Source organism: Schistocerca americana, chromosome 11 (assembly GCF_021461395.2).
Source record: "Schistocerca americana isolate TAMUIC-IGC-003095 chromosome 11, iqSchAmer2.1, whole genome shotgun sequence".
Lineage (NCBI taxonomy): Eukaryota > Metazoa > Arthropoda > Insecta > Orthoptera > Acrididae > Schistocerca > Schistocerca americana.
In genome coordinates this window covers 76,417,794-76,441,534 of record NC_060129.1, presented here as the reverse complement: position 1 = coordinate 76,441,534, position 23,741 = coordinate 76,417,794, and the positions used below count along the sequence as shown (strand labels likewise).

Genomic DNA, 23,741 nt, shown 5'->3' with positions numbered 1-23,741 from the left:
TGTGGCCACATATTGTTTCAAGCAAACGTTTGGTTTTCAGCCAAGTTGTCGTCGTCGTCGTCGTCGTCTTCTTCAGTCCAGAGACCGGTTTGATGCAGTTCTACATGCTACTCTATCCTGTGCAAGCTTCTTCATCACCCAGTACCTACTGCAACCTACAGCCTTCTGAATCTGCTTAGTGTATTCATCTCTTGGTCTCCCTCTACGATTTTTACCCTCCACGCTGCCCTCCAATACTAAATTGTTGATCCCTCGATGCCTCAGAACATGCCCTACCAACTGATACCTTCTTCTAGTCAAGTTGTGCCACAAACTTCTCTTCTCCCCAATTCTATTCAATACCTCCTCATTAGTTATGTGATCTACCCACCTAATCTTCAGCATTCTTCTGTAGTACCACATTTCAAAAGCTTCTATTCTCTTCTTGACTACACTATTTATCGTCCACGTTTCACTTCCATACATGGCTACACTCCATACAAATATTTTCAGAAACAACTTCCTGACACTTAAATCTATACTCGATGTTAACAAATTTCTCTTCTTCAGAAACGCTTTCCTTGCCATTGCCAGTCTACATTTTACATCCTCTCTACTTCAACCATCATCAGTTATCTTGCTCCCCACACAGGAAAACTCATTTACTACTTTAAGTGTCTCATTTCTTAATCTAATTCCCTCAGCATCACCCGACTTAATTTGACTACATTCCATTATTCTCGTTTTGCTTTTGTTGATGTTCGTCTTATACCCTCCTTTCAAGACACTGTTCATTCCGTTCAACTGCTCTTCCAAGTCCTTTGCTGTCTCTGACAGAATTACAATGTCATCGGCAAACCTCACTGTTTTTATTTCTTCTCCATGAATTTTAATACCTACTCTGAACTTTTCTTTTGTTTCCTTTACTGCTTGCTCAATATACAGATTGAATAGCATCGGGGAGAGGCTACAGCCCTGTCTCACTCCCTTCCCAACCACTGCTTCCCTTTCATGTCCCTCGACTCTTATAACTGCCATCTGGTTTCTGTACAAATTGTAAATAGCCTTTCAGTCCCTGTATTTTACACCTGCCACCTTCAGAATTTGAAAGAGAGTATTCCAGTCAAAGCTTTTTCTAAGTCCACAAATGCTAGAAACGTAGGTTTGCCTTTCCTCAGATAGATAGAGCGTCTACCATGTAAGCAGGAGATCCCGGGTTCGAGTCCCGGTCGGGGCACACATTTTCAACTGTCCACATCGACGTATATCAACAACACCTGCCAGCGGCGAGGGTTTCAGTTAGACATCATTTATTCCAGGGAAAAGCTGCACGGTCATCAACAGCATCTGTTCTTTCGAGAACAGTTACTGTCTTCATATATATAGTTAAAGGCTACCCAGCCATTGACCTTCGTCTGTGCGAATGCACACAGGTTGCCCAAACTCTTACAGGAATCGCCAAAGTGTGTGCGAGTAATCAGTGGATGGGCAAATGTCTATAAGGTACATTACATATGTAGAGACTTGTGGACAGTTGGGAATGTGTGTCTTGCGGGAAGCGTGCAAGGGATAAGTCCCTGCAGTCGCGCTATTCGTCTGTGTCCTCGGTGGCTCAGATGGATAGAGTGTCTGCCATGTAAGCAGGATATTCCGGGTTCGAGTCCCAGTCGAGGCACACATTTTCAACTGTCCACATTGATGTATATCAACAACACCTGCCGGCAGCTGAGGGTTTCAGTTAGTCATCATTTATTTCCTTAATCTATTTTCTAAGATTAGTCGTAGGGTCAGTACTGCCAAGTAATACCCCATTTGTAACTTGTTAAACAGGTGTCCCAGTCAGTCTGTCACAGAAATAATTCTTCAGATACTTGTGCTCTGACAGTCTTCAATTCTGTCAACCTGCAAACACCGACTGTGGTTCCAGCAAGTGGAGAAGTTGGCGAAGTTCACTTCTCCCTACTCTACTCTTAGCCATTTCTCTCATTGTTCTGAACTGCAGCCAATGACTACCAGCATACTTTCAGTCAGTTGTCTCCAATGGCAGCTGTGGTGAAAAAGTAGAAGGGACAGTCACATTAAAATAGGGAAAGAAGTACGTAAACTCTTTACTGCTTCAAAAGTAATAACCGTAACTGTTGATACACTGACGAAAACGTATCCCAGTGCCAAGGAGGAAGTTGTGCGAGAGGCACGTTTCTGAATCTGAAAGATGTCATCCATTCCTATTTCACAGCAATGGCACTGGTAACACCACTATCAGGACACAAATCAGGTTCACTTTAAATACGCGCTGTAACAGTCGTGAGTGTTGGTTACCTCTGAAATTGGATGTCGAGTGTTGACAGTAGTCAAGAATGCTTTTAAGACAAAAATTATTCCACTATCGACAGCTCACCAAGTTTGAACAAGCTTACGAAATACGGCTGCGAGAAGCTCAATGTTCCGCCTGTGATAGCGCAAAGATTTGGCAGAAATTAAGCCACTGTACACAACTGCCAGAAGCGTCTGTCACGGCAAGGTACGGTTGCGAGAAGAACGGGCTCCGCACGACCACACGACACTACCGAGAGGGAAGACCACTCTGTTCGGCGTACTGCACCGTACTGCACGTGTGGCAGCAATTTCAGCAGCAGTTGGCACCACAGTGACACAACAAACTGTTACAAATCTGTTACTTCAAGGATAGCTTCAATCAATATGCCCTGTTTCTTTACTATACAGGGTGCGTCAAAAAAATGTATACACGCTTTGAACTGACATAGACAATTTATTTTCCGTTCCACAAGGTTTAGTATCAGTGAGAAAGTAAGGTTATGTTTCTTCAACAGGTGGCAGCAGTGACAAGGAAGTAACTGCAACACGGCGGACGTGCGTTTGAGCTTTGAAGCGCGGAAGCAGATAATTAAGTGGTACTGGAAGTTTGAGAATGTAGCTGCGGTTCGAAGACAGTGGAGAAGTGAGTATGGTACAGAACCACCTTCAAGGTTAACAATTACACGTCTACGAGACAAATTTGAAATTCGTGGAACAGTGTGAGATGTGCATAAAGGTCAATCAGGGCGACCTCGTACAGCTACAAGTGACCATTCCACAATTGCGGTCTCTGAACTGTTTCAGCGTTTGCCTCAAAAATCTTCAAGGCAAGCGGCACGTGAAGAGTAATGTAAGTGCTAGTAGTGTGCTACGCATTCTGAAGAAAGGCAAGTTTCGTGTGTACTTTCCAAGGCTGGTGCAACAGCTAAGCGACGACGGTCCAGATCGAAGGTTAGAATTATGTGAATGGGTTCAGGAGATGGTGAGAAGTGAACCGGGATGTATGGGTAGCATAATTTGGTCGGATGAAGCCCAATTCAAACTCAATGGGACTGTCAATAGGCACAACTGTGTGTACTGGGCTGAAGATAGTCCTCACATTACAGTTGAAAAGGCTGTGAATTTGCCTGGTGTAAATGTGTGGTGTGGTTTGTCTGCAAGGGGACTCATTGGGCCTTTCCGCTTTGAAGGTACTCTTACTGGAGAAACATAGCTAACAGCGCTTGCTGACTTCATATTCCCTGCCAATCATGCATTATACGGTAATGATGAGTTTTATTTCCAACAAGATTGCGCCCCGCTGCACTATCGTAGGGACGTACGAGCATACCTGGATCACAATGTGCCAGGCCAGTGGATAGGATGCAGGGGACCAATCGAGTTTCCTGCACGCTCTCCAGACTTCACGCCGCTGGATTTCTTCTTGTGGGGCACAGTAAAAGATGAGGTGTACAAAAGTAAACCACGTAACCTGAACACACTTTGGAATGAGATTCAGTCGGTGTGAGCAGAAATCTCATTGGACACTTTGGTACAATGTACAGAATCAGTGGTGGCTCGTACTCAGAAATGTATTGATGCTGAAGGCCACCAGTTTGAACATTAATCACATTTGCAAAGTACATTTATTTTTCCAATTGGACTTTAAGCTTTCCATTTCCAGAAATTTAGCACTGTAGAACGGGTAATTAAATTTCTATAAAGCTTCAAAGTGTGTATACATTTTTTTGACGCACCCTGTATTTACTGCTCAAAAGAAGAGATTAAAGTTTTTCAAGCTGGTAATATTAAACTCGTTGTTATTGAACGCGCATGTGTACTGTCACTGTATGTCTGTGAAGGACACTATCTCTATTGGCGTCGACGACTACTCCCACAACGTACGTAATTTTGTACGCGTAGACAAATTACTCTCATGGTGTAGAAGCAGCTGCAGACTCCAATAGTTGCCTGTAAAATACTTGAAATATAAGATAAAGAAAACTTCTATAGGATCTTCTGGAAATGGAACACTGCCATTTGCATTTGATCATTCAATGATTGTCTGCAAGTGAAATGAGTTGCTTTTAGCAGAGAACACTTTCTCTATGCTTTTGAATGTGTTATTGAAGCTGGTTCTACAGCAAACATCGACCACCGAATGTTCGAAGTCCTATACAAACTTGTAGTGCATAACAGTTCCTTGCAGTATCCTTTGATAATAATTAGATACGCGTAATTACATTTAAAATGCAAGAGACTGTATTCTGGCCTTTTCTGAACTCCACATTAACTTTAAACACTGCTTGTGAATCTCAAAAAATTGTACAATATGGCGGCTAACGATGACTGTTTCATTGCACACACTTCCTACACATCCTCTCGTTATCCTGTCTCTTAACAAAGTCCAGTCCCATTCATATTCTCTTACTTTTCTTTGCTCGCCATGGAACAACTATCGGGTGATCAAAAAGTCAGTATAAATTTGAAAACTGAATAAATCACAGAATAATGTAGATAGAGAGGTACTAATTGACGCAAATGCTTCGAATGACAAGGGATTTTATTAGAACCAAAAAAATACAAACGTTCAAAAAATGTCCGACAGATGGCGCTTCATCTGATCAGAATAGCAATAATTAGCATAACAAAGTAAGACAAAGCAAAGATGATGTTCTTTACAGGAAATGCTCAATATGTCCACCGCCATTCCTCAACAATAGCTGTAGTTGAGGAATAATGTTGTGAACAGCACTGTAAAGCATGTCCAGAGTTACAGTGAGGCATTGGCGTAGGATGTTGTCTTTCAGCATCCCTAGAGATGTCGGTCGATCATGATACACTTGCGACTTCAGGTAACGCCAAAGCCAATAATCGTATGGACTGAGATCTGGGGACCTGGGAGGTCAAGCATGACAAAAGTGGCGGCTGAGCACACGATCACCACAAACTACGCGCGCAAGAGATCTTTCACGCGTCTAGCAATATGGGGTGGAGCGCCATCCTGCATAAACATCGTACGTTCCAGCAGGTGTTTATCAGCCAGACTGGGGATGATGCGATCCTATAACATATCGGCATACCTCTCACCTGTCACGGTACCAGTTACAAAACCAGAATCACGCATTTCCTCAAAGAAAGAAGGCCCAATAACGGTAGATGTGGTAAATCCAACTCATACCGTGACTTTCTCATCGTGCAATGGATTTTCCACGACAGTTCTAGGATTTTCGGTAGCAGTTGTGGGCGTTGACAGACCCTCGGAGCGTGAAATGAGCTTCGTCGGTCCACAACACATTACTCAACCAATCATCATCTTCCGTCATCTTTTGAAATGCCCACACCACAAATGCCCTCCGCTTCACTAAATCACCAGGCAGCAGTTCACAATGCTGATGGATTTTGTACGGATAGCATAGGAGTGTACGCATAAGTGCCAACCAAACAGTAGTGTACGGAATGCCGGTGCGACGTGCGACTGCACGAGCGCTGACTTCCCCATGCATAGACGAACCCACTACAGTCTCCATTTCTTCCTCAACTGTTTCAGCAGCATTACCCCTTGTGCTCGGTCAGCCACTACGGGGTCTATCGTCTAAGCGCTTTAAAATCATTCTCACCACAGCTGCATTTGTCAACGGACCTTTACCCATTGGAAACCGCTTCCTGTAGCGATAGTATCATAACTCTGAACTAGCACATTCCCCATTCTGATAATGTAGCTTCACTAAAAGTGCCTTTTCGGGTAACGTCAACATGCTGCAACTGCTGGCGCATCTGATTCTCTCTCTCATTACAGCTCCTTTTATACACAATTGTCACGCGCAGTCACTGACGTTTTGCTGTCCAGCGCCATCTGTCAGACATTTTGTGGACTTTATTTTTTTTTTTCCCTAATAAAACCCCTTGTAATTCCAAGCATGTGTGTCAATTTTTACCTCTCTATTTACATTTTTCCGTGGTTTATTAAGTTCTCAAATTTATACTGACTTTTTGATCACCCGGTATATTGACTTTAAACTAATAACAATAGGAAGGTCATTGAATCAATCAGTCTCTTCCACCTGGTAGTACGGGTCAAGGGATATTATACCTGTAGTGTGCATTCCACTGACCCCAACACACCGCCATTTGCAACTTCAGTAGCGTTGAACGAGAGTTTGTTGGAGGGCAGAATTTACATCTGTTGTGTTTTCTGCTGAAAGCCAGTTCAACCTCAATGCCAGTAATGGCCGTGTGTTGGTTCGGGGGAGGTCAGTCAAGGGTCTGCAACTGACACGTCTGTGTGCTAAACACGCTGGAGCTACACCTGGAGTTACGGTGCCGGGTGCAATTTTGTATGCCAGCAGGAGCATTTTCACGGTTATCCCCTGCACCCTGACTGCAAGTTTGTACGTCAAAACAGGTATTTTGAGCTACTATGATGCCATTCGTTAACAGCATCCCAGAGGCTGTTTTCCACCCTCATACGACTGTTGTAACCCAACACACTCAACAGACCGTCGACACATTGCCTCTGCCTGCTCCATTACCAGACTATCTCCAGTCAGGCAAATATGGGACATCACTGGACCACAATTCCTGTGTCACCCACAACCAGCATCAACAGTTCCTGTATTGACCAACCAAGTGCAACAGGCACGGAACTGCGTACCGAAAACTGACATTCGGCACTTGTACAACACATTTGCATTCAGCACTGATGGCTACACCAGTTATTAAAGTACCGTCATTTACACATTTGCAACGGCTCTTCTCACGCTTAAACTGCGTTCTTGGAACATTAATCACTTAAATATGTTACCCAGATAAATGTATTCCCGAAGTTTCATTACTCTGCTCTAATTACTTTTTTGTGGTGTCGGGATCCCTTTCCGTCAATCTACATTTATTCCACTGTGACACAAGACGGTCAATACCTTTGTGGAAAAATGTTTGCAATAGTCTACAGAACCACAATGTACGCAGCAGTGCATCTCTTTGTTCGAGGCAAACTGACAGCCACAAATGTCTTTCTCCAGGGCACTAAAAACAAGGTAAGTACTCAGACAGAAATCGTGACTGCACGGACGATTTGTAAGGGGTAAGGGCTTCGAGCAAACTTTTTGCAGCACAGTCTAAACAGTCTTGTCAGCTGGCAGGCCATCAAATTGTTTTGGGCAGAGAGATGTGCGCCCGGGTACAATCACAGTACCACAGGCAACTGCAAACGTTTTTCCGTGGGCATTGACTGTCTTGTCTCACAGTGGATAAACATATTAATAGTTACGGTCATTACTTTTGAAATAATAATAAACAGTTTACCTATTTTTTCCACCTGTCTCATTTTCATTTGACTGCCCCTTGTACCCACTATACAGAAGCATACAATAAGAACATTGTGAAAAGTTGGTAACCAAACAACTCACAAAAGCCTCCTCAGACAGTCTAGGGATTCTTGCACTTACGTGCCAAGATATATAATTGCTAATGACACTTGTGGTTAGTAACAATAATAGAATTAATTTCCATATAGATTGTGTGTCCCGCACTACAGTTCAGAATGGAGTTTTACATTCTAATGCAGAAGTCTCTAATCAGTTGCAAGAGGACATCAGGCAGAAAATCTTCAAATTGGGTTAGATAGAGCAGCAATCGGTCGTAGAATTAAGTTGCTTTAATATGACATTTATAGTCACAACGCAAATCAGATTTCGACCTGTGTCAGGTCATTATCAATGCAGTGCGGAATTGCAGCAGTTGTTTGTGCTCCAGTGAATGCTTACACAGTTCAACCATTACCGAGTACCATTATCATTACTCGGTAATGGTCGAACTGTGTAAGCATTCACTCGAGCACGAACAACTGCTGCAATTCCGCACTGCATTGATAATGACCTGACACAGGTCGAAATCTGATCTGCGTTGTGACTATAAATGTCATATTAAAGCAACTTAATTCTACGACTGATTGCTGCTCTATCTAACCCAATATAACCACAGTCGTTGCGTGCACCCACCCCGTGGAGGGCAATCTCATGAAATCTCTAAACAAACACAAAGAACAGCTCATTACTCAATAGTGCAATATATGGGAATATTTGTACTCATTAATGTAGATTCTGTGTAACTGATGTGTATATCAGAGCAGTGGTTCCCAACATTTCTGAGACTATTACCCTTCAGTGTAATCAAATGTTAGCTAGGTCTACCCCCACGCTTCCAACCACATTCCGTTCCATAATTATTAGTGCCAAACTAAATTTCAGAACCCGAAACAATTTTCTTTTAATACTGCCGTGTCTAAAATGACGTAAGATTAAGATTAGTGGGGTTATGCAAATGTAGGATGTGTTGCAGGGAAGTTCCCACATGTACAATTCAGAAAAGCTGGTGTTAGTGTGAAGGATCCTGTGGCACAGTCTGTGAAGCAGCCACTGAAGTGAAGGACGTCACGTTTAGCAGCAACAGGGTCATCCACCTCATTTCTCGTCCACAGTTTGTCGGCGGCCATTCGTGCGGACAGACATCTCGTCGCTTGTCGTGCCCATTCGGCAACTCGGCATCTCTGCTATATCATGACTAGCAACTTTCCTTTTCATAATAATGATATTTAGTTCTTATAAATGTTGTATTCAACTACAATCTAATGAGTCAATGAGACTATTGATAATGCTTATTTCTAGTAACTTTTCTTTAGAGGGTGGTGACACTATACTCACAACATCTTTCACAGAGAAGTACGAGGGTCACTCCAAAAGAAATGCACATTATTTTTTTAAAATCCATCTTTTATTCTACATGTGTGAAAGTTTTACAGTGTGCAGATACATCATTTAGGAACAATATTTTCATTTCTCCACATAATTTCCATCCCTCTCAACTGCCTTACGCCATCTTGGAACAGGCGCCTGTATACCCGCACAGTACAATTCTGGACCGACCTGTTGGAGCCACTGTGTGGCAGCCTGCACAAGGGAGTAGTCATCTTCAAACCTTGTTCCACGAATAAAGTCTTCCAGTTTCCCAAAGAGATGATAGTCACACCGGAGCCAGGTCAGGACTGTAAGGCAGGTGTTTCAGTGTTGTCCATCCGAGTTTTGTGATCCCTTCCACGGTTTTTTGACTGACACGTGGCCGTGCATTGACATCCGACAGCAAAACATCCCGGTTTTGCCGATGTGGTCGAACACGACTCAGTCGAGCTCAAAGTTCCTTCAGTGTCGTCACATATGCGTCACAATTTATGGTGGTTCCACTTGGCATGATGTCCACAAGCAAGAGTCCTTCAGAATCCAAAAACACCGTAGCCGTAACTTTTCCAGCAGAAGGTGTTGTTCTGAATTTATTTTTCTTGGTTGAATTTGCATGATGTCACTCCATTGGTTGCCTCTTCGTCTCTGGTGAAAAATGATGGAGCCCTGTTTCATCACCTGTCACAATTCTTTCAAGAAATTCATCTCCACCATTCTCGTACTGTTCCATAAGTTCGCTGCATGCCGTTTCCCTTGTTTCTTTGTGAACCACTGTCAACATCCTGGAAACCTACCTGGCACAAACCTGTTTTAACGCAAACACTTTCAGTATTCTGCAAACACTTCCTTCCCGTATCCCAACGTAGCGTGACAATTCGTTCACTGTGATGTGTCTGTCAGCAATCACCAATTCGTTAACTCCCTGCACATTGTCTGGAGTGTGTGCAGTACAAGGTCTGCCGCTGCGAGGACAATGCTCAATATTGCCGTGCCCGCTTTCGTCTCGTACCCTGCTCGCCCACCGACTAACTGTACTGCGATCGACGGCAGCATCTCCGTACACCTTTTCCAACCTCTTGTGGATGTTTCCCACTGTCTCATTTTCACAGCACAGGAATTCTATGGCAGCACGTTGCTTCTGATGAACGTCAAGTGTATCAGCCATATTGAAGACATATTGTGACGGCACCACTCACGGGAACAGGTTGTACGAAGTTTGAAAACAAGTGAGAAAGATGTATCTACACACTGTAAAACTTTCACACGCGCAGAATGAAAACTGTATTTTTACAAAAATAATGTGCATTTCTTTTGGAGTGACCCTCGTAAGTTACCCAAGCTGGTGGTACACATTTGTTACAACACATTCTGCTTCTGCACCACTCCTCTCCCAAGGAAGATTTGTTCCACCCACACCCTGCCCCCCCCCCCCCACCACCACCACCATTTAAATCAACCAAATAAATATGTGCGCTCAAAAATAAGGCTACTGTCTGTAAATCATTTGACGACTGGACTCCATACTTCGTAACTCGCAGAAACTGGAAGACTTTGGGCCACCAGTGTGTTGTGTCTGTCCACTACCGCCACCAACAAATAATAATAATAAACTCTGCGATAGCCGGTCCCAAGCCGGTTGAGAAAGGAGGAGGGAGAGGAGTAACACCTCGTTAAAAAACCTCGGTTCACCTGGCCCGGGTGATAGTGCCTCGTGAGGGCCCCTGGCCAGCGATACGTTGAAGACCTCAACGGCAGCGAAGGCGGAGAAGATGGACTTTGGTACGGTGGAGTTGGCGGAAGAGGCAGCGTCTTGTCCGAGGCCAAAATGGACAGAGGGCACGACGGTTCCACATGTTAGTGGCGGCACCCCGACAGTGTCTGTTCCACATGTTAGTGGTGGCTGAATAAATAATATTCCAGGCTAACAACCTGGTCTTACTTTGGGAATTAAGGGATAACCTCGGATTCCCTACTCTTTACAATTTACGGCTTCAAGTCGCAATATGGAAAGTTCGCACAATAGATGCTCTACTCCAGGTGGTAACTCTGATGAGGAATCCACCATTACATCATGTAATGCAATTGGACCTACGGTTCTGGGGAGTCCCAACATTTGCGATGAAGAAGAGATGGAATATATTGAAAAGCCTTCCAAGTTTCAGTTCGAGAGGAAGTACTACTTTATAACATTAAATGTAAATTCTCTTCTAAAAATTTGGGAAACAAAAGGAATTAGAATTATTTCTGCAGAAGAACGATATGAAAATCATACCAGTCCAGGAAGCACGATTCCTAAATGAGAATAGTTGACACACAACATTATAGAATTTATAAAGGGAAACCAGCTGTGAGAATAACGGAAATCGTAGACAGCGTAACAGAATTTTGATCGAATTCAGAAAGAATAAATGCAGACAACAGAAGAAATCTGGAGAAAGTAAATCAATTCTGGGATCTTTTAGAATCTGAAATTTCTATCATACTTAAAAAGAACATTAAAGTACTTGTTACTGACTTCACTGCACAAATTGGGAGGGAAAAAAAATTAGGATTATTGTAGGTGAATATCCAGCACACTCAAGAACAAACACAAATGGTGAAAGACTGATCAATATGAGTAAAATGTTCCTGTTAAAACTCATGTCCACACATTTCCGCAAACTACCAAGAAAAGCTAAAACTTTGAGACATCCAAATCCAAACCTAGGAGAATTCCAACTGGATCACATAGCCAAATCTAAAAGCTATATCACAGAAATTATGAATGTTAAAATAGTCAGGAATGGGGAATTCGACTCAGATCATTATCTCTCTATGATTAAAATAAAATTTCTCCCATCCAAAACAAAAAAGGTGACCAAGAAAGTGATCAGATACAACACCACTACAGCTAACATTACAAAAGAAAATACAGAAAAATTTAGCAAAGAAATTGAGACAAGTAAAGAAGGTGACTGGCATGAACTCCAGATGCAAATAGCTCAAGCAGTAGAGGAAACTTTAGGATTGGCCAAGAATAAAAAGAAGACACGGTGGAATGACGAGTGTGAAGAAGCACAAATACAAAGAGCTCAAAAATGGAGATGTTTGAAAAAAGAGGAAGACCTTGAACAATTCAGATAACAAAGAAAATAAACAACAAAAATAATCTGGAAAATCAAAAGAAACTTTGAAAATTCTCAGCTTATTGAAATAGAAGAAAATTTCACCAAAAATAATACTAGAACTTTGGAACACACACTTAAAGGCTATCAGGCACCAAGTATTTGTTTCAAAGATGAAAATGGCAAAATGGGATTAAATAACAAAGAAAATTGTGAAATTTTAGCAAAATTTTTTGAAAAGCTGTTAAACTGTCCAGTTTCAACAGATAAATTAGAATTTCCAGTGATATCTCAAAATCTAGAGGAAGAATTCCCACCAACAGAGTTAGATGTTCATGAAGCCATCAAAACACTCAAAAATAATAAAGCAAGTGGTGAAGCCTACATTGCAGCAGAATTATTGAAGTGGTCGGAACCAAAAATCATAAAGGACCTACAACTGTTTCTTGAGAACATTTTGAAAACTGAAAAGATTCCAGTTGAATGGAAAATAGCATTAACCCACCCGCTACATAAAAAGGAAGACAAACAAAATGTCAATAATTACAGAGGAGTGTCACTTCTGCCAGTGGCATACAGAATATTATCAATAATTCTCCTGAACAGAGAGGTTTTCGAAATGAAAGATCCTATGCAGAACAAATTTTTAACTTAAAGTCAATAATTCGTCATAGAATGTTAACCAGCAAACCAATAATAGTGTCATTTATTGATTTCAAGAAAGCATTTGATTGTATAGACAGAGGAACAATAATAAGATCATTAGATAATTTGGTTTTAAACCAAAATTAGCAAATATAACTCGTGAAACACTAACAAGTAAAATATCTAAAGTCAAATTTATGGAAGAAGTATCTCAGCCATTTGAAATAAAAACTGGTTTTAGACAAGGCGATGGTTTATCACCTTTACTGTTTAATTGTGTTCTAGAAAAAATTGTAAGGATCTGGAATTCGGAACTAAATAAAAAAAGAACCAATAACTCTGACAAGGAAAACAAATGGAATCAAGGTAAACTGCTTAGCTTCTGCGGATGATTTGCAATACTTTCAGAAAACCTGACAGAAGCAGTTATTCAGATAAACCTTCTGGGAAAAATAGCAGAACACAGTTAGGTAAAACAGAGTGAGTAAATAAATTTAAATATTTTGGAGAGACTACACAACACAATGGACTAGAAAAATCTGCAACAGACCTAAGAATTAACAAAATGGAAAGAGCATATGGTTTGACCAAAAATATTTACAACAAGAATTGTATATCTAGAAAAACAGTGGTACTACCAGAATGTTTATATGCATCTGAATGCCTAACAATGAACTATAATATGGACAGACTAGAGGTACTGGAAAGAAGGATCATTAGAAAAATAATGGGTGCAATAAAAACAAGATTTGAAAATAATAAGTAATGAGGAAATCTACAAAAATACGGAGAAAATATCTGAAGTAATGGCCAAATGAAGATTAACCTTTTTTGGACACCTCTACTGAATGGATGGAAATAGATTAACAAAACAAATACTCCTAAAATTCTGGAAGAAGAAATCGACAATAGCATGGATTACAGAAGTAAGGAAAGGTCTAGAAGGAAACAACATCAAAGAATAAGAAATAGCAGAAAGAAACGGTTTTAAAAATAAAATAGTAAATTTGGAAGGCTTTCAAAGCAGAAGAAATAAAAAATCGAGAACAACATGGACAGAAGGAAGGAAGATACTTCATGGGGAGAAAATGAGGGAATACTGGAAAAATAGGAAACAACAACAATGGAAAAAGAGGAACTGAAGTTGTTAATGTGATCCTAGTTGCTCAATATTATGATTCTTTTTTAAAAAAATCAAGAAAGAAATAATAATACAGCCGAACAACTGAGTGAAATAAAAAAGAAGATCTCAGGATCAAAGTAGGAGAATGGGAAATGGAAATTGAGAAGGAATAATGAAGTTTATGAAAGAACAGAACAAATATTAAACACAATCAATGATATGAATATAACAGATAGCCCAAACTCTTTGCCTTTACAAATGTATGTATGTGTGTGTGTCTGTGTGTGTGTGTGCGCGCGCAAGTGTATACCTGTCCTTTTTTCCCCCAAAGGTAAGTCTTTCCGCTCCCGGGATTGGAATGACTCCTTACCCTCTCCCTTAAAACCCACATCCTTTCGTCTTTCCGTCTCCTTCCCTCTTTACTGATGAAGCAACCGTTGGTTGTGAAAGCTTGAATTTTGTGTGTATGTTTGTGTTTGTTTGTGTGTCTATCGACCTGACAGCACTTTCGTTTGGTAAGTCACATCATCTTTGTTTTTATATAATAGAGGGAAACATTCCACGTGGGAAAAATATATCTAAAAACACAGATGATGTGACTTACCGAACGAAAGTGCTGGCAGGTCGATAGACACACAAACACAAACGCAAACATACACATGAAATTCAAGCTTTCGCAACAAACTGTTGCCTCATCAGGAAAGAGGGAAGGAGAGGGAAAGACGAAATGATGTGGGTTTTAAGGGAAAGGGTAAGGAGTCATTCCAATCCCGGGAGCGGAAAGACTTACCTTAGGGAGAAAGAAGGGATATACACTCGTGTGCGCGCACACACACACACACACACACACACACACACACACACACACACACACACACACACACACACACATACATCTGCAAGGGGTATACACTCGCGCGCACACAAACACACATATCCATCCGGTATGTGCGGATGGATATGAGTGTGTGTGCAAGTGTATACCTGTCCTTTTTTTCCCCCTAAGGTAAGTCTTTCCGCTCCCGGAATTGGAATGACTTCTTACCCTCTCCCTTAAAACCCACATCCTTTCGTCTTTCCCTCTTTCCTGATGAGGCAACAGTTTGCTGCGAAAACTTGAATTTCGTGTGTATGTTTGTGTGTCTATCGACCTGCCAGCACTTTCGTTCGGTAAGTCACATCATCTGTGTTTTTAGATACATCTTTGTTTTTAGATATATTAAACACAATCAGGAAGAGGAGAGTTGTATTCTACCAGCAACAAAAAAGGTAAGGCGGGAGGGGGGGGGGGGGGGGGGGGGGGGGGGGAAGAAAAAAAAAGGAAAAAAAAAAAAAGAAGAAGAAGAAGATTTTGAACTTTGGCAGAAACCAAAAACAATTTTGAGGTAGATCACAGAAGTTACAGCAGACCTGACGGAAATGGAAATAATGGAGAAAGAAATAGGAGAAAGAGAAAAGTTCAGAGCAAAAGTAAAAAGTTTCAAGGCCTTCCCAAAGAAAACAAACGGATGTGTGCACATTGGACAGCAGAAAGACAAGAACAGCATAGGGGAATAACGAAAAATCTCTGGAAACAAAGGAGAAAAGGAAGAAGACGTAAGTTGTTACAGGAGGGGAAAAAAATACGACAAGTGTACTGCCTGTACCACTGTAATGTCCATTACAAGGTTACTGTTGTGCTGTGCTATCAATTAGTTCGTTTATTGTTGCAAAACGAATAATGAATCAATTTCTTGTCTGTAGCAAGAACTACGTACAACTTGCAGAAGGCATTTTTAAGCATACACCTCAATTTTACAGTCATCGATGCATGGGACACGTGCATAGGGTGGGGGGGGGGGGGGGGGGGGGGTGGTGTACTATGTGAAGATGATAGTTTGTGATGGGGACAGGTTCCTTACACCAGAACAAGAAAATAATGTCGGTAAACATGGAATGTAAGATGCATACTTTAGCTATGGGCACTTGTTCAGTTGAATCCTGCCTCGGGGATGGATATGTGTGATCTCCTTAGGTTGCTTAGGTTTAAGTAGTTCTAACTTCTAGGGGACTGATGACCTCAGAAGTTAAAACCCATAGTGCTCAGAGCCATTTGCACCATTTCGAACACACACACATATTTGTTGATTGGGTTTCACAGCTTTTATAAATTGTGGAAATTAAGCTGTTGTTCAATTTATTTTTTGTTGTGTGACCATTATCCAGCACCTGCTGTATGGATGTTGTCGATATAGGAAAATTTCAGGTGAAACGCACATTGCAAAATTACAGTAACATACAAGCAATACTAGTTTTTTCTTATCAAAGAAATATCAAAAATGTAACATTTATACGTAACATTTAATCATGCAAATGTAGTTGCATGGAGTTTCAGTTGCAGATTGCAATCAACATTACATTGGACAAACTAGCAGAAAAATATCCACCAACAAATGACAAAAGCAATCCATCGAAATTTGCTGTACATGTAAAAAATGAAAACACGCAGTAAATAAAACTGGAAGTAGTATTATTATTTCATACACAGCAGAGACAGGATCCTATCGGGGAGAGGGGGAAGAAGGGGTGAGGGGGAGTGAGAAATACGAGGGTCACTCCATAAGAAACGCACACTATTTTTCTTTAAATCCATCTTTTATTCTACATGTTTGAAAATTTTACAGTGTATAGATACATCCTTTAGGAACAATATTTTCATTTCTCCACAGAATTTCCATCCCTCTCAACTGCCTTACGCCATCTTGGAACCAGCGCCTGTATACCCACATGCTAAAATTCTGGACCGACCTGTTGGAGCCACTTTTTGGCAGCGTGCACTAGGGAGTAGTCATCTTGAAACCTTGTTCCACCAAGAGAGTCTTTTAGTTTCCCATAGAGATGATAGTCACATGGAGCCAGGTCAGGACTGTAAGGCAGGTGGTTCAGTGTTGTCCATCCGAGTTTTGTGATCGCTTCCGTGGTTTTTTGACTGACATGTGGCCGTGCATTGTCGTGCAACAGCAAAACACCCTGCTATTACCGATGTGGTCGAACACGACTCAGTCCAGCTCGAAGTGTCTTCAGCGTCGTCACATATGCATTAGAATTTATGGTGGTTCCACTTGGCATGATGTCCACAAGCAAGATTCCTTTGGAATCGAAAAACACCATAGCCGTAACTTTTCCAGCAGAAGGTGTGGTTTTGAAATTTTTTTTCCTTGGGTGAATTTGCATGATGCCACCCCATTGATTGCCTCTTCGTCCCTGGTGAAAAATGATGTAGCCACGTTTCATCACCTGTCACAATTCTTCCAAGAAATTCATCTCCACCATTCTCGTACTGTTCCAAAAGTTCGCTGCATACCGTTTTTCTTGTTTCTTTGTGAGCCACTGTCAACATCCTGGTAACCCACCTGGCACAAAGCTTTTTTAACGCCAACACTTTCAGTATTCTGCAAACACTTCCTTCCCGTATCCCAACGTAGCGTGACAATTCATTCACTGTGATGCGTTTGTCAGCAGTCACCAATTTGTTAACTCCGTGCACATTGTCGGGAGTGTGTGCAGTAAGAGGCCTGCCCCTGCGAGGACAATCCTCAATATTGCCGTGCCCGCTTTCATCGCGTAACCTGCTGGCCCACTGACTAACTGTACTGCAATCGACAGTAGCAACTCCGTACACCTTTTTCAAGCTCTTGTGGATGTTTCCCACTGTCTCGTTTTCACAGCAAAGGAATTCTATGACAGCACGTTGCTTCTGACGAACGTCAAGTGTAGTGGCCATCTTGAAAACATGATGTGACGGCACCACTCACAGGAACAGGTTGAACTAAGTTTGAAAACAAGAAGGATGTATCTACACACTGTAAAACTTTCACACATGCATAATGCAAACTGTATTTTTACAAAAATGTGTGCATTTCTTTTTGAGTGACCCTCGTATTTACATATTATGTTACAGAACCAAATTCCATTTAGAATGAACAATTCATACTGAAAAATCAAAAACACATTGGAAATTTTCACATCTTGTTCCAAGAATAATACTAGTCATGTGGGCCAATTCATTTTAACTAATTCGACAATACTTACAAATTACCATTGTTTTATAACAACAGTTGATTATGATCCTTTCCACTTTCTTTTGGTTATGTATTCCTCTGACTGTTTTCTGTTACTGACGTTCCACATATCTGCTTCTGCATGACTAAACTTTATTTATAGATATTTTTTGGTCACCTATTTTATGTATATTCAGGGTGTTTCACAATTCATGTTAAACAATTCCAGAGGTTATAGAGGGGACTTAGTAGATCAGGTTTTACATAGCAAACCATGCCCAGAAACGTCATCCAATGATGCTGCAGAGTGTCACAGTTACAGGTGCTTGTATATGTACATGTACATATATACAGGATGATTCTGTGATGATTTTACAAACTTTCTAGGATAATGGACAAGTATAACTATATCAATTTGGGGTAAGGGTTCCTGCACGGTACTGTTGTTACTAAGATTCTAGGGTAGACAACATTCAGAGGTGGTAGCATGGACCAAAACAAGGAAAAAATGTCTATTAAGCATGGGCTCTAAAATGCGTATCTGAGGAGCTACAAGCACTTCATTTTCACTACTGTGAAACACATCTTCTCTATTGAAGTAGTACTGATAACCATTAATAAATGTATTTTAGAGATCATATTTACAAGACTTTTTTCTTGTACTGGTCCATACTACCACCCCTACAAATTGCATTCCTAGAAACAACAGCACCAGCACATGTATTCCACTGTCAGAGGTATCAGAATGATTTCTGCTTGTAACTTTCTGCTCATTCATTCCTGAACCAGGTACCCCTACGTCAGACTGAAACATTTATCCATCTTCATCGTGCTTCAAATCACCCTACATACACACACATTTACACGTGCCAGTACCTATAACTCTGACGTTCTGTAGTGTCAATGGGTGACACGGTCCGGACATGGGTTCCTATATAAAACTTTATTTAAGTCCCCTCTGCAACCTCCCTACATGTGTCACGTGAATTGTGAAACACCCTGTACATAACCCTAACTGTTAACAAAAATCTAAGTATTGCTTGTATTTTTATTACAATTTCCAAACATACTTTACACATGAAATTTTCTTTCATCCATGACGTGTACAATGGTGATGGATAATGGTCCTTGGAAGAAAACAGTCGCACAATACAGAATAAACTGAACAGCACCTTAAGATGTTATCTGATTTCATTTCTATTTTTATAGTTCACATGTGTAAAGTATGCACAACAGCTCTTTTGTTAATTTACATTGCACTTCTAGTTATTTATATTGAAAAGTGGATTGTATATGGAGTAAACTTGGATAATGGGCTAAGCTACAGATCAATTTATTAATACAACCTATATTTCATACTTGACCTTCACTCTGACAAAAGCTTTCCATATAATCTACAGTTCAGGCTACAGATCAGCACATTAATATGACCGAGAGTTCAGGGTCAACTGAACCTACCGATACCAGACACCAGCTTCGTCTCTTAATGTAATGATATGGTGTGCGTTATCATACAAGTGCATCTTTTTCGAATGTAGACTGTGGTGACACACTGTGTATCTGTGGTATATCCCAAGGTCAAGATCGGGTTGCATGGTGACAGTCTGGTTGAGTGTTGACAAAGTGATTATCATACGCTTCAGTTACTCTTATCTTACTGCGGGTATTCTCATACGGATGGCCGATAAAGCTTCAAACATTTGAATAGTGTGATGAACAGATGCTAAAAGGTCCCTCCGACTTTTGAAGGTGTTACGAACTCTGTGACACCTGTTTGTTGAAGACTACTGTGGGGTAATGTAGAACTTTTGTGAAATAAGTTAAGGGATATAGGGTCTCTCCGAAAATCATTTATGCATATTGCACTGGAAGTACATTACCATTCATTTTATCCAAAATGATTAAATCTTTGTTGCAGGCATAGCTCGTACAAGATGAAAAAAAAAGTTTTTTTTACATTGTCATCAATTCTGTGAACGATATTCACAGTTCGCTAGAGTAACCAAACCCCATCAGTCACTCCATAAAATCACGTATTACACTAATAGAAGGATAAATGACAATATTCAAACTGACTGGCCTTTTTTTTTTTTTTTAGTTCCCTGTGTGAAATATCAATATAGTGAATCCACTTTAGTTCAGCATCTACAAGCATCACAGTGTGTGAGGTTTTCTGATTCACTGCTCATTTTTTTAATATGTGGAGGGTCTAAACCACTATTCCACCAAAATAGGGCATTACTCAATGTGTCTAAGTCGAACGAGTCATCAAAAACCCATCGTTGCAGAATCGTCATGCTTGGGTGGACCGGTAAGTTTGCAACTGTCTGCTTTCCACAAACTAAACAAATGGAGCAGTTGGCAGTATCTGCTTAGCTAGATCTACCTTGTAGCAAAACAATTGTCTTGCTACAAGGAATAAACTATTAATCATACTTTATACAAGTACTGGCACAAACACTGAATGTTCAAAAAGTTGCACGGGATCCAGCTGACGAATTTCACAACAAAGACATAGAGGTTAACTTCGTTATTAAGTAAGTTGTAGCGTCAAACATCCAGCCAGATAACACAAAGTGTGACAAAGTTCTCTCAGCAGTGAAGATGTGCACTAGTCACTCTTGGTGCAAAAATGTTAACAATGAAAAACGTTTTCGACTGTTACAAGGTCCATGTAACTGCGAAAATGCTGATGACAGTCAGCAGACACTGGAAACATTTTATTTCCACACTCATTTGTGAAATAAAATTACAGATTACATATGAATATAATGTTGTGATGCGTTGCAAACAACAGTAAACAACTTGACTGTAGCTTTCTGAACAGAAGCAATATCAAATATTGTATCGGACTTTTACTAATACTGAATCGAACTTAGCTGTATATTTACGGCATTAAAGTTAATTTTTGAAGAATTTCTACACAACTACTACGTCATCTTAACGACTGTCATGGACGATTGACTTATACAGTGAAGACAACAACCTGAGGTCTTTTCTATTGTAGTTGCAACTGATGCAGTACAAAATAAACTCTGTTAAAAACATCTCTACACACTAGAGTATCCCGTCTTTTATTTATCGTACCCACTGCAACGTTACTATAAACATATCTGTATTTACGTAGTTTTGCGTTATGTAGCTATGTGTAGCAAAAGTGGCGCTAGATACGCAATTATTTTAACTAGACCACACTATCATTCACTCATTTTTACTTCTTTTTCGCCCGTTTCTTCAGCGTTGATTCTTAATCGCAAACCTGAAAATTCATGGTGCAAGAAAAACAGTGATGTTTAATCCTATACACTTACTTTATTAATTTTATAATCACTGTCGTACAAATGAATTAATTTTAAGAACGGTGCACAGTACTCAGAAAAAATAAAATGTAATACATTTAAACATAATGCAAATGAACCCATTCATCTGAAACAATGTAGCTCCACACAGTTATGGGAAAAGATAGAAAAATGCAACATGAAGCGGTAAACGAAGACGCAAATCTCACAATATGTTGTGTGTATTTTTTTCCTTTTGATTGACAGACGACATCGCTCATGAAATAAATATTTAAATTCTACAAGCGTTCGAGTGCTTTTAATTAGTGCAAACGAAAATAAGCACAACCGGCGAGCTTTACCAGGTTATGCGAGTAATACATTAGTTATACAAGCATGCTATCTTATTTAAATAATAAGAATCGTACTTGTTTTTTTACAAACTTACCATGTTACTTGGAATGCAGTATTTTACTCGCTGGACAGAAGCTGACCCGAGTCTTTAATCCACATTTCACCCATCTTCCGCAGCGTACTGTCATGTGATAGCGCCATTCTTCTGTTTCAACTCCAGATGCTCAGTTGACCCACATGATGTGAAGTGTAACACAGTTAAACTGGTCCTAATATTTACATATGACGGCCATCCGTTTGACAGCTGATACGCCACTGCATCTCTACGACTAGTTCCGACATTTCAGCGCTAGGTGGCACTGTCAGAAGGAGAGCTGCCGTAACTATGGCAACGGGGAGCACACCTTACATCAGATATTTAAGCCTTAAACCTGCTCGGGATACTCTTTCTAGCTGGGTGCACGAAATGGAATGTGTTTTATTAGACGACAAGTATAATCGAATGCATGGACAGTAAATGTTAGTATGTAAACTGCTAAACTGCCACACCAGTCCGCGTCATCTGCTGCATTAAGGAATTGCGAACAACACACAATCGCAAATGATGTATACTGTCCGCAAACAAGTAAGGCTTATTTTTTACAATCGACATACTCGAAAAACTGCTTATTGTAGTTTCGGTTACAATATCATTCATCGGGCTCGAATGAAACAAGTTTCACACGTTATTCATAAACTCCACAGTCAATTTCAGAGCTGACGATACCGGAACACGTAGATCCCATTAACGAAATAAATATAATGTAACTACAAAATCTTTTTCTGCTTTCTCAATTATGTCACGATTAAACCAACTTGCAAAGGTGCGTGCAGCTGAAATATTTTAGCTGGAAATGTCCTGCCACAATGAAAATAAAAATTGGGAACCTGTAGAAATACATCGCAACAATTAGGCCTTCTGGAATAGTTCTGCAGATGCCATTACAACAAAATTAGGCTTCAACAAGTACTATAGCAAAGATTAAAACATTTTTCCAACACTGAGTGTGTAAAATTAACGGAAAATCCACAGATATAAAATGTTGTCCAGATTGCGGTTGCGCAAAGATTATACCTCTTGAGTGTTACACTTACCAGCACTGTCCTTAGGTCCTGCTCGCTAAGCGCAGATGAACGAAAACACAGACGGAAACGTTTCTCGGGTAAAATTATAGTTTATGTGAAGGAACAGTGAGCCCTAACAATATCACGCTTCATAATTTAACAACCTGGGCGAAGGTAGCGTGGCCGAGCGGTCTAAGGCGCTGGTTTTAGGCACCAGTCCGAAAGGGCGTGGGTTCGAATCCCACCGCTGCCAAAAATTTTTAAACAAACGAAAGTTTACTCTGCAATGTAATTACAATCTGTACCTCCCAACCATCGGACTGTAAACTCGAAAATCGATCTTCTTGTTCTTTTAGGTCTTTCCCATGAAATCTTGTTCTAGAAACCTCAAAAATAAATAAATGAATAAAATCATATTCGGAACGATAAGAGAAGTGGGAAAAGTAACCGGAACTTTTCGGGTAAACAAATTACCAGTACTGTACATCCGGAAATCACACAGTACTACGTAATAGTGGAAGCACTGTGTTGGCAGAAAATCGGGACTTACGCATTGGAGGTTTAAAAACTAGGCTCGAAAAGGACCTATAGGTCGAGACACAAAAGAGGACGTAGATTTTCATCAGGGAAATATTTTCTTATACTACGAACCAGATTGGTACACTGGTGCAGCTTTACACTGGAGTGCTGTTCTGGTTGGTAATAAGAAACATTTTACAGATGCACTATTTTTTAAACTCGATGCATGTTAGTTCCCTGTTGTTCGGGCGTCAGTCACAGTTCTTTGAATACTACTACTACTACTAAGTAGTTTTTTTTTTTTGTCATCAGTCTACTGACTGGTTTGATGCGGCCCGCCACGAATTCCTTTCCTGTGCTAACCTCTTCATCTCAGAGTAGCACTTGCAACCTGACGGGGGGGGGGGGGGGGGGGGGGTGGGGGGGGTGAAAAGGTTCAGTATGGTCAGGTTTGACGTAACGAATTGGTGCGTTGGACTAAATGTCACTGTGCAATTGCTCGCAAATTTCATACTCGTTACATTTTTGTAAAGTTTGAATACAAGGCACTGATCGCGGAGAATACC

General features: G+C 40.6%; 1 protein-coding gene and 1 non-coding gene across 4 annotated transcripts in view; one reads left to right on the top strand and one right to left on the bottom strand.

Annotated features, from left to right (window-relative positions):
* The window catches only part of LOC124553802 (sorting nexin-13-like), a 419,627-nt gene extending 397,703 nt beyond the window's left edge, over positions 1–21,924 (bottom strand). For 2 of the 3 annotated variants that reach the window (XM_047127777.1, XM_047127778.1), the window contains exon 1: positions 21,647–21,924. In XM_047127777.1, the coding sequence (XP_046983733.1) occupies positions 21,647–21,649 (3 nt within the window). In that variant the 5' untranslated portion in view covers positions 21,650–21,924. The remainder of the gene's footprint in view (positions 1–21,646) is intronic. The other variant, XM_047127779.1, reaches the window with a different exon arrangement.
* Positions 21,925–22,829: 905 nt separating this feature from the next.
* Trnal-uag lies at positions 22,830–22,909 on the top strand. Its single transcript has one exon. It is a non-coding gene; the product is annotated as a tRNA-Leu (tRNA).
* Positions 22,910–23,741: the final 832 nt, after the last annotated feature.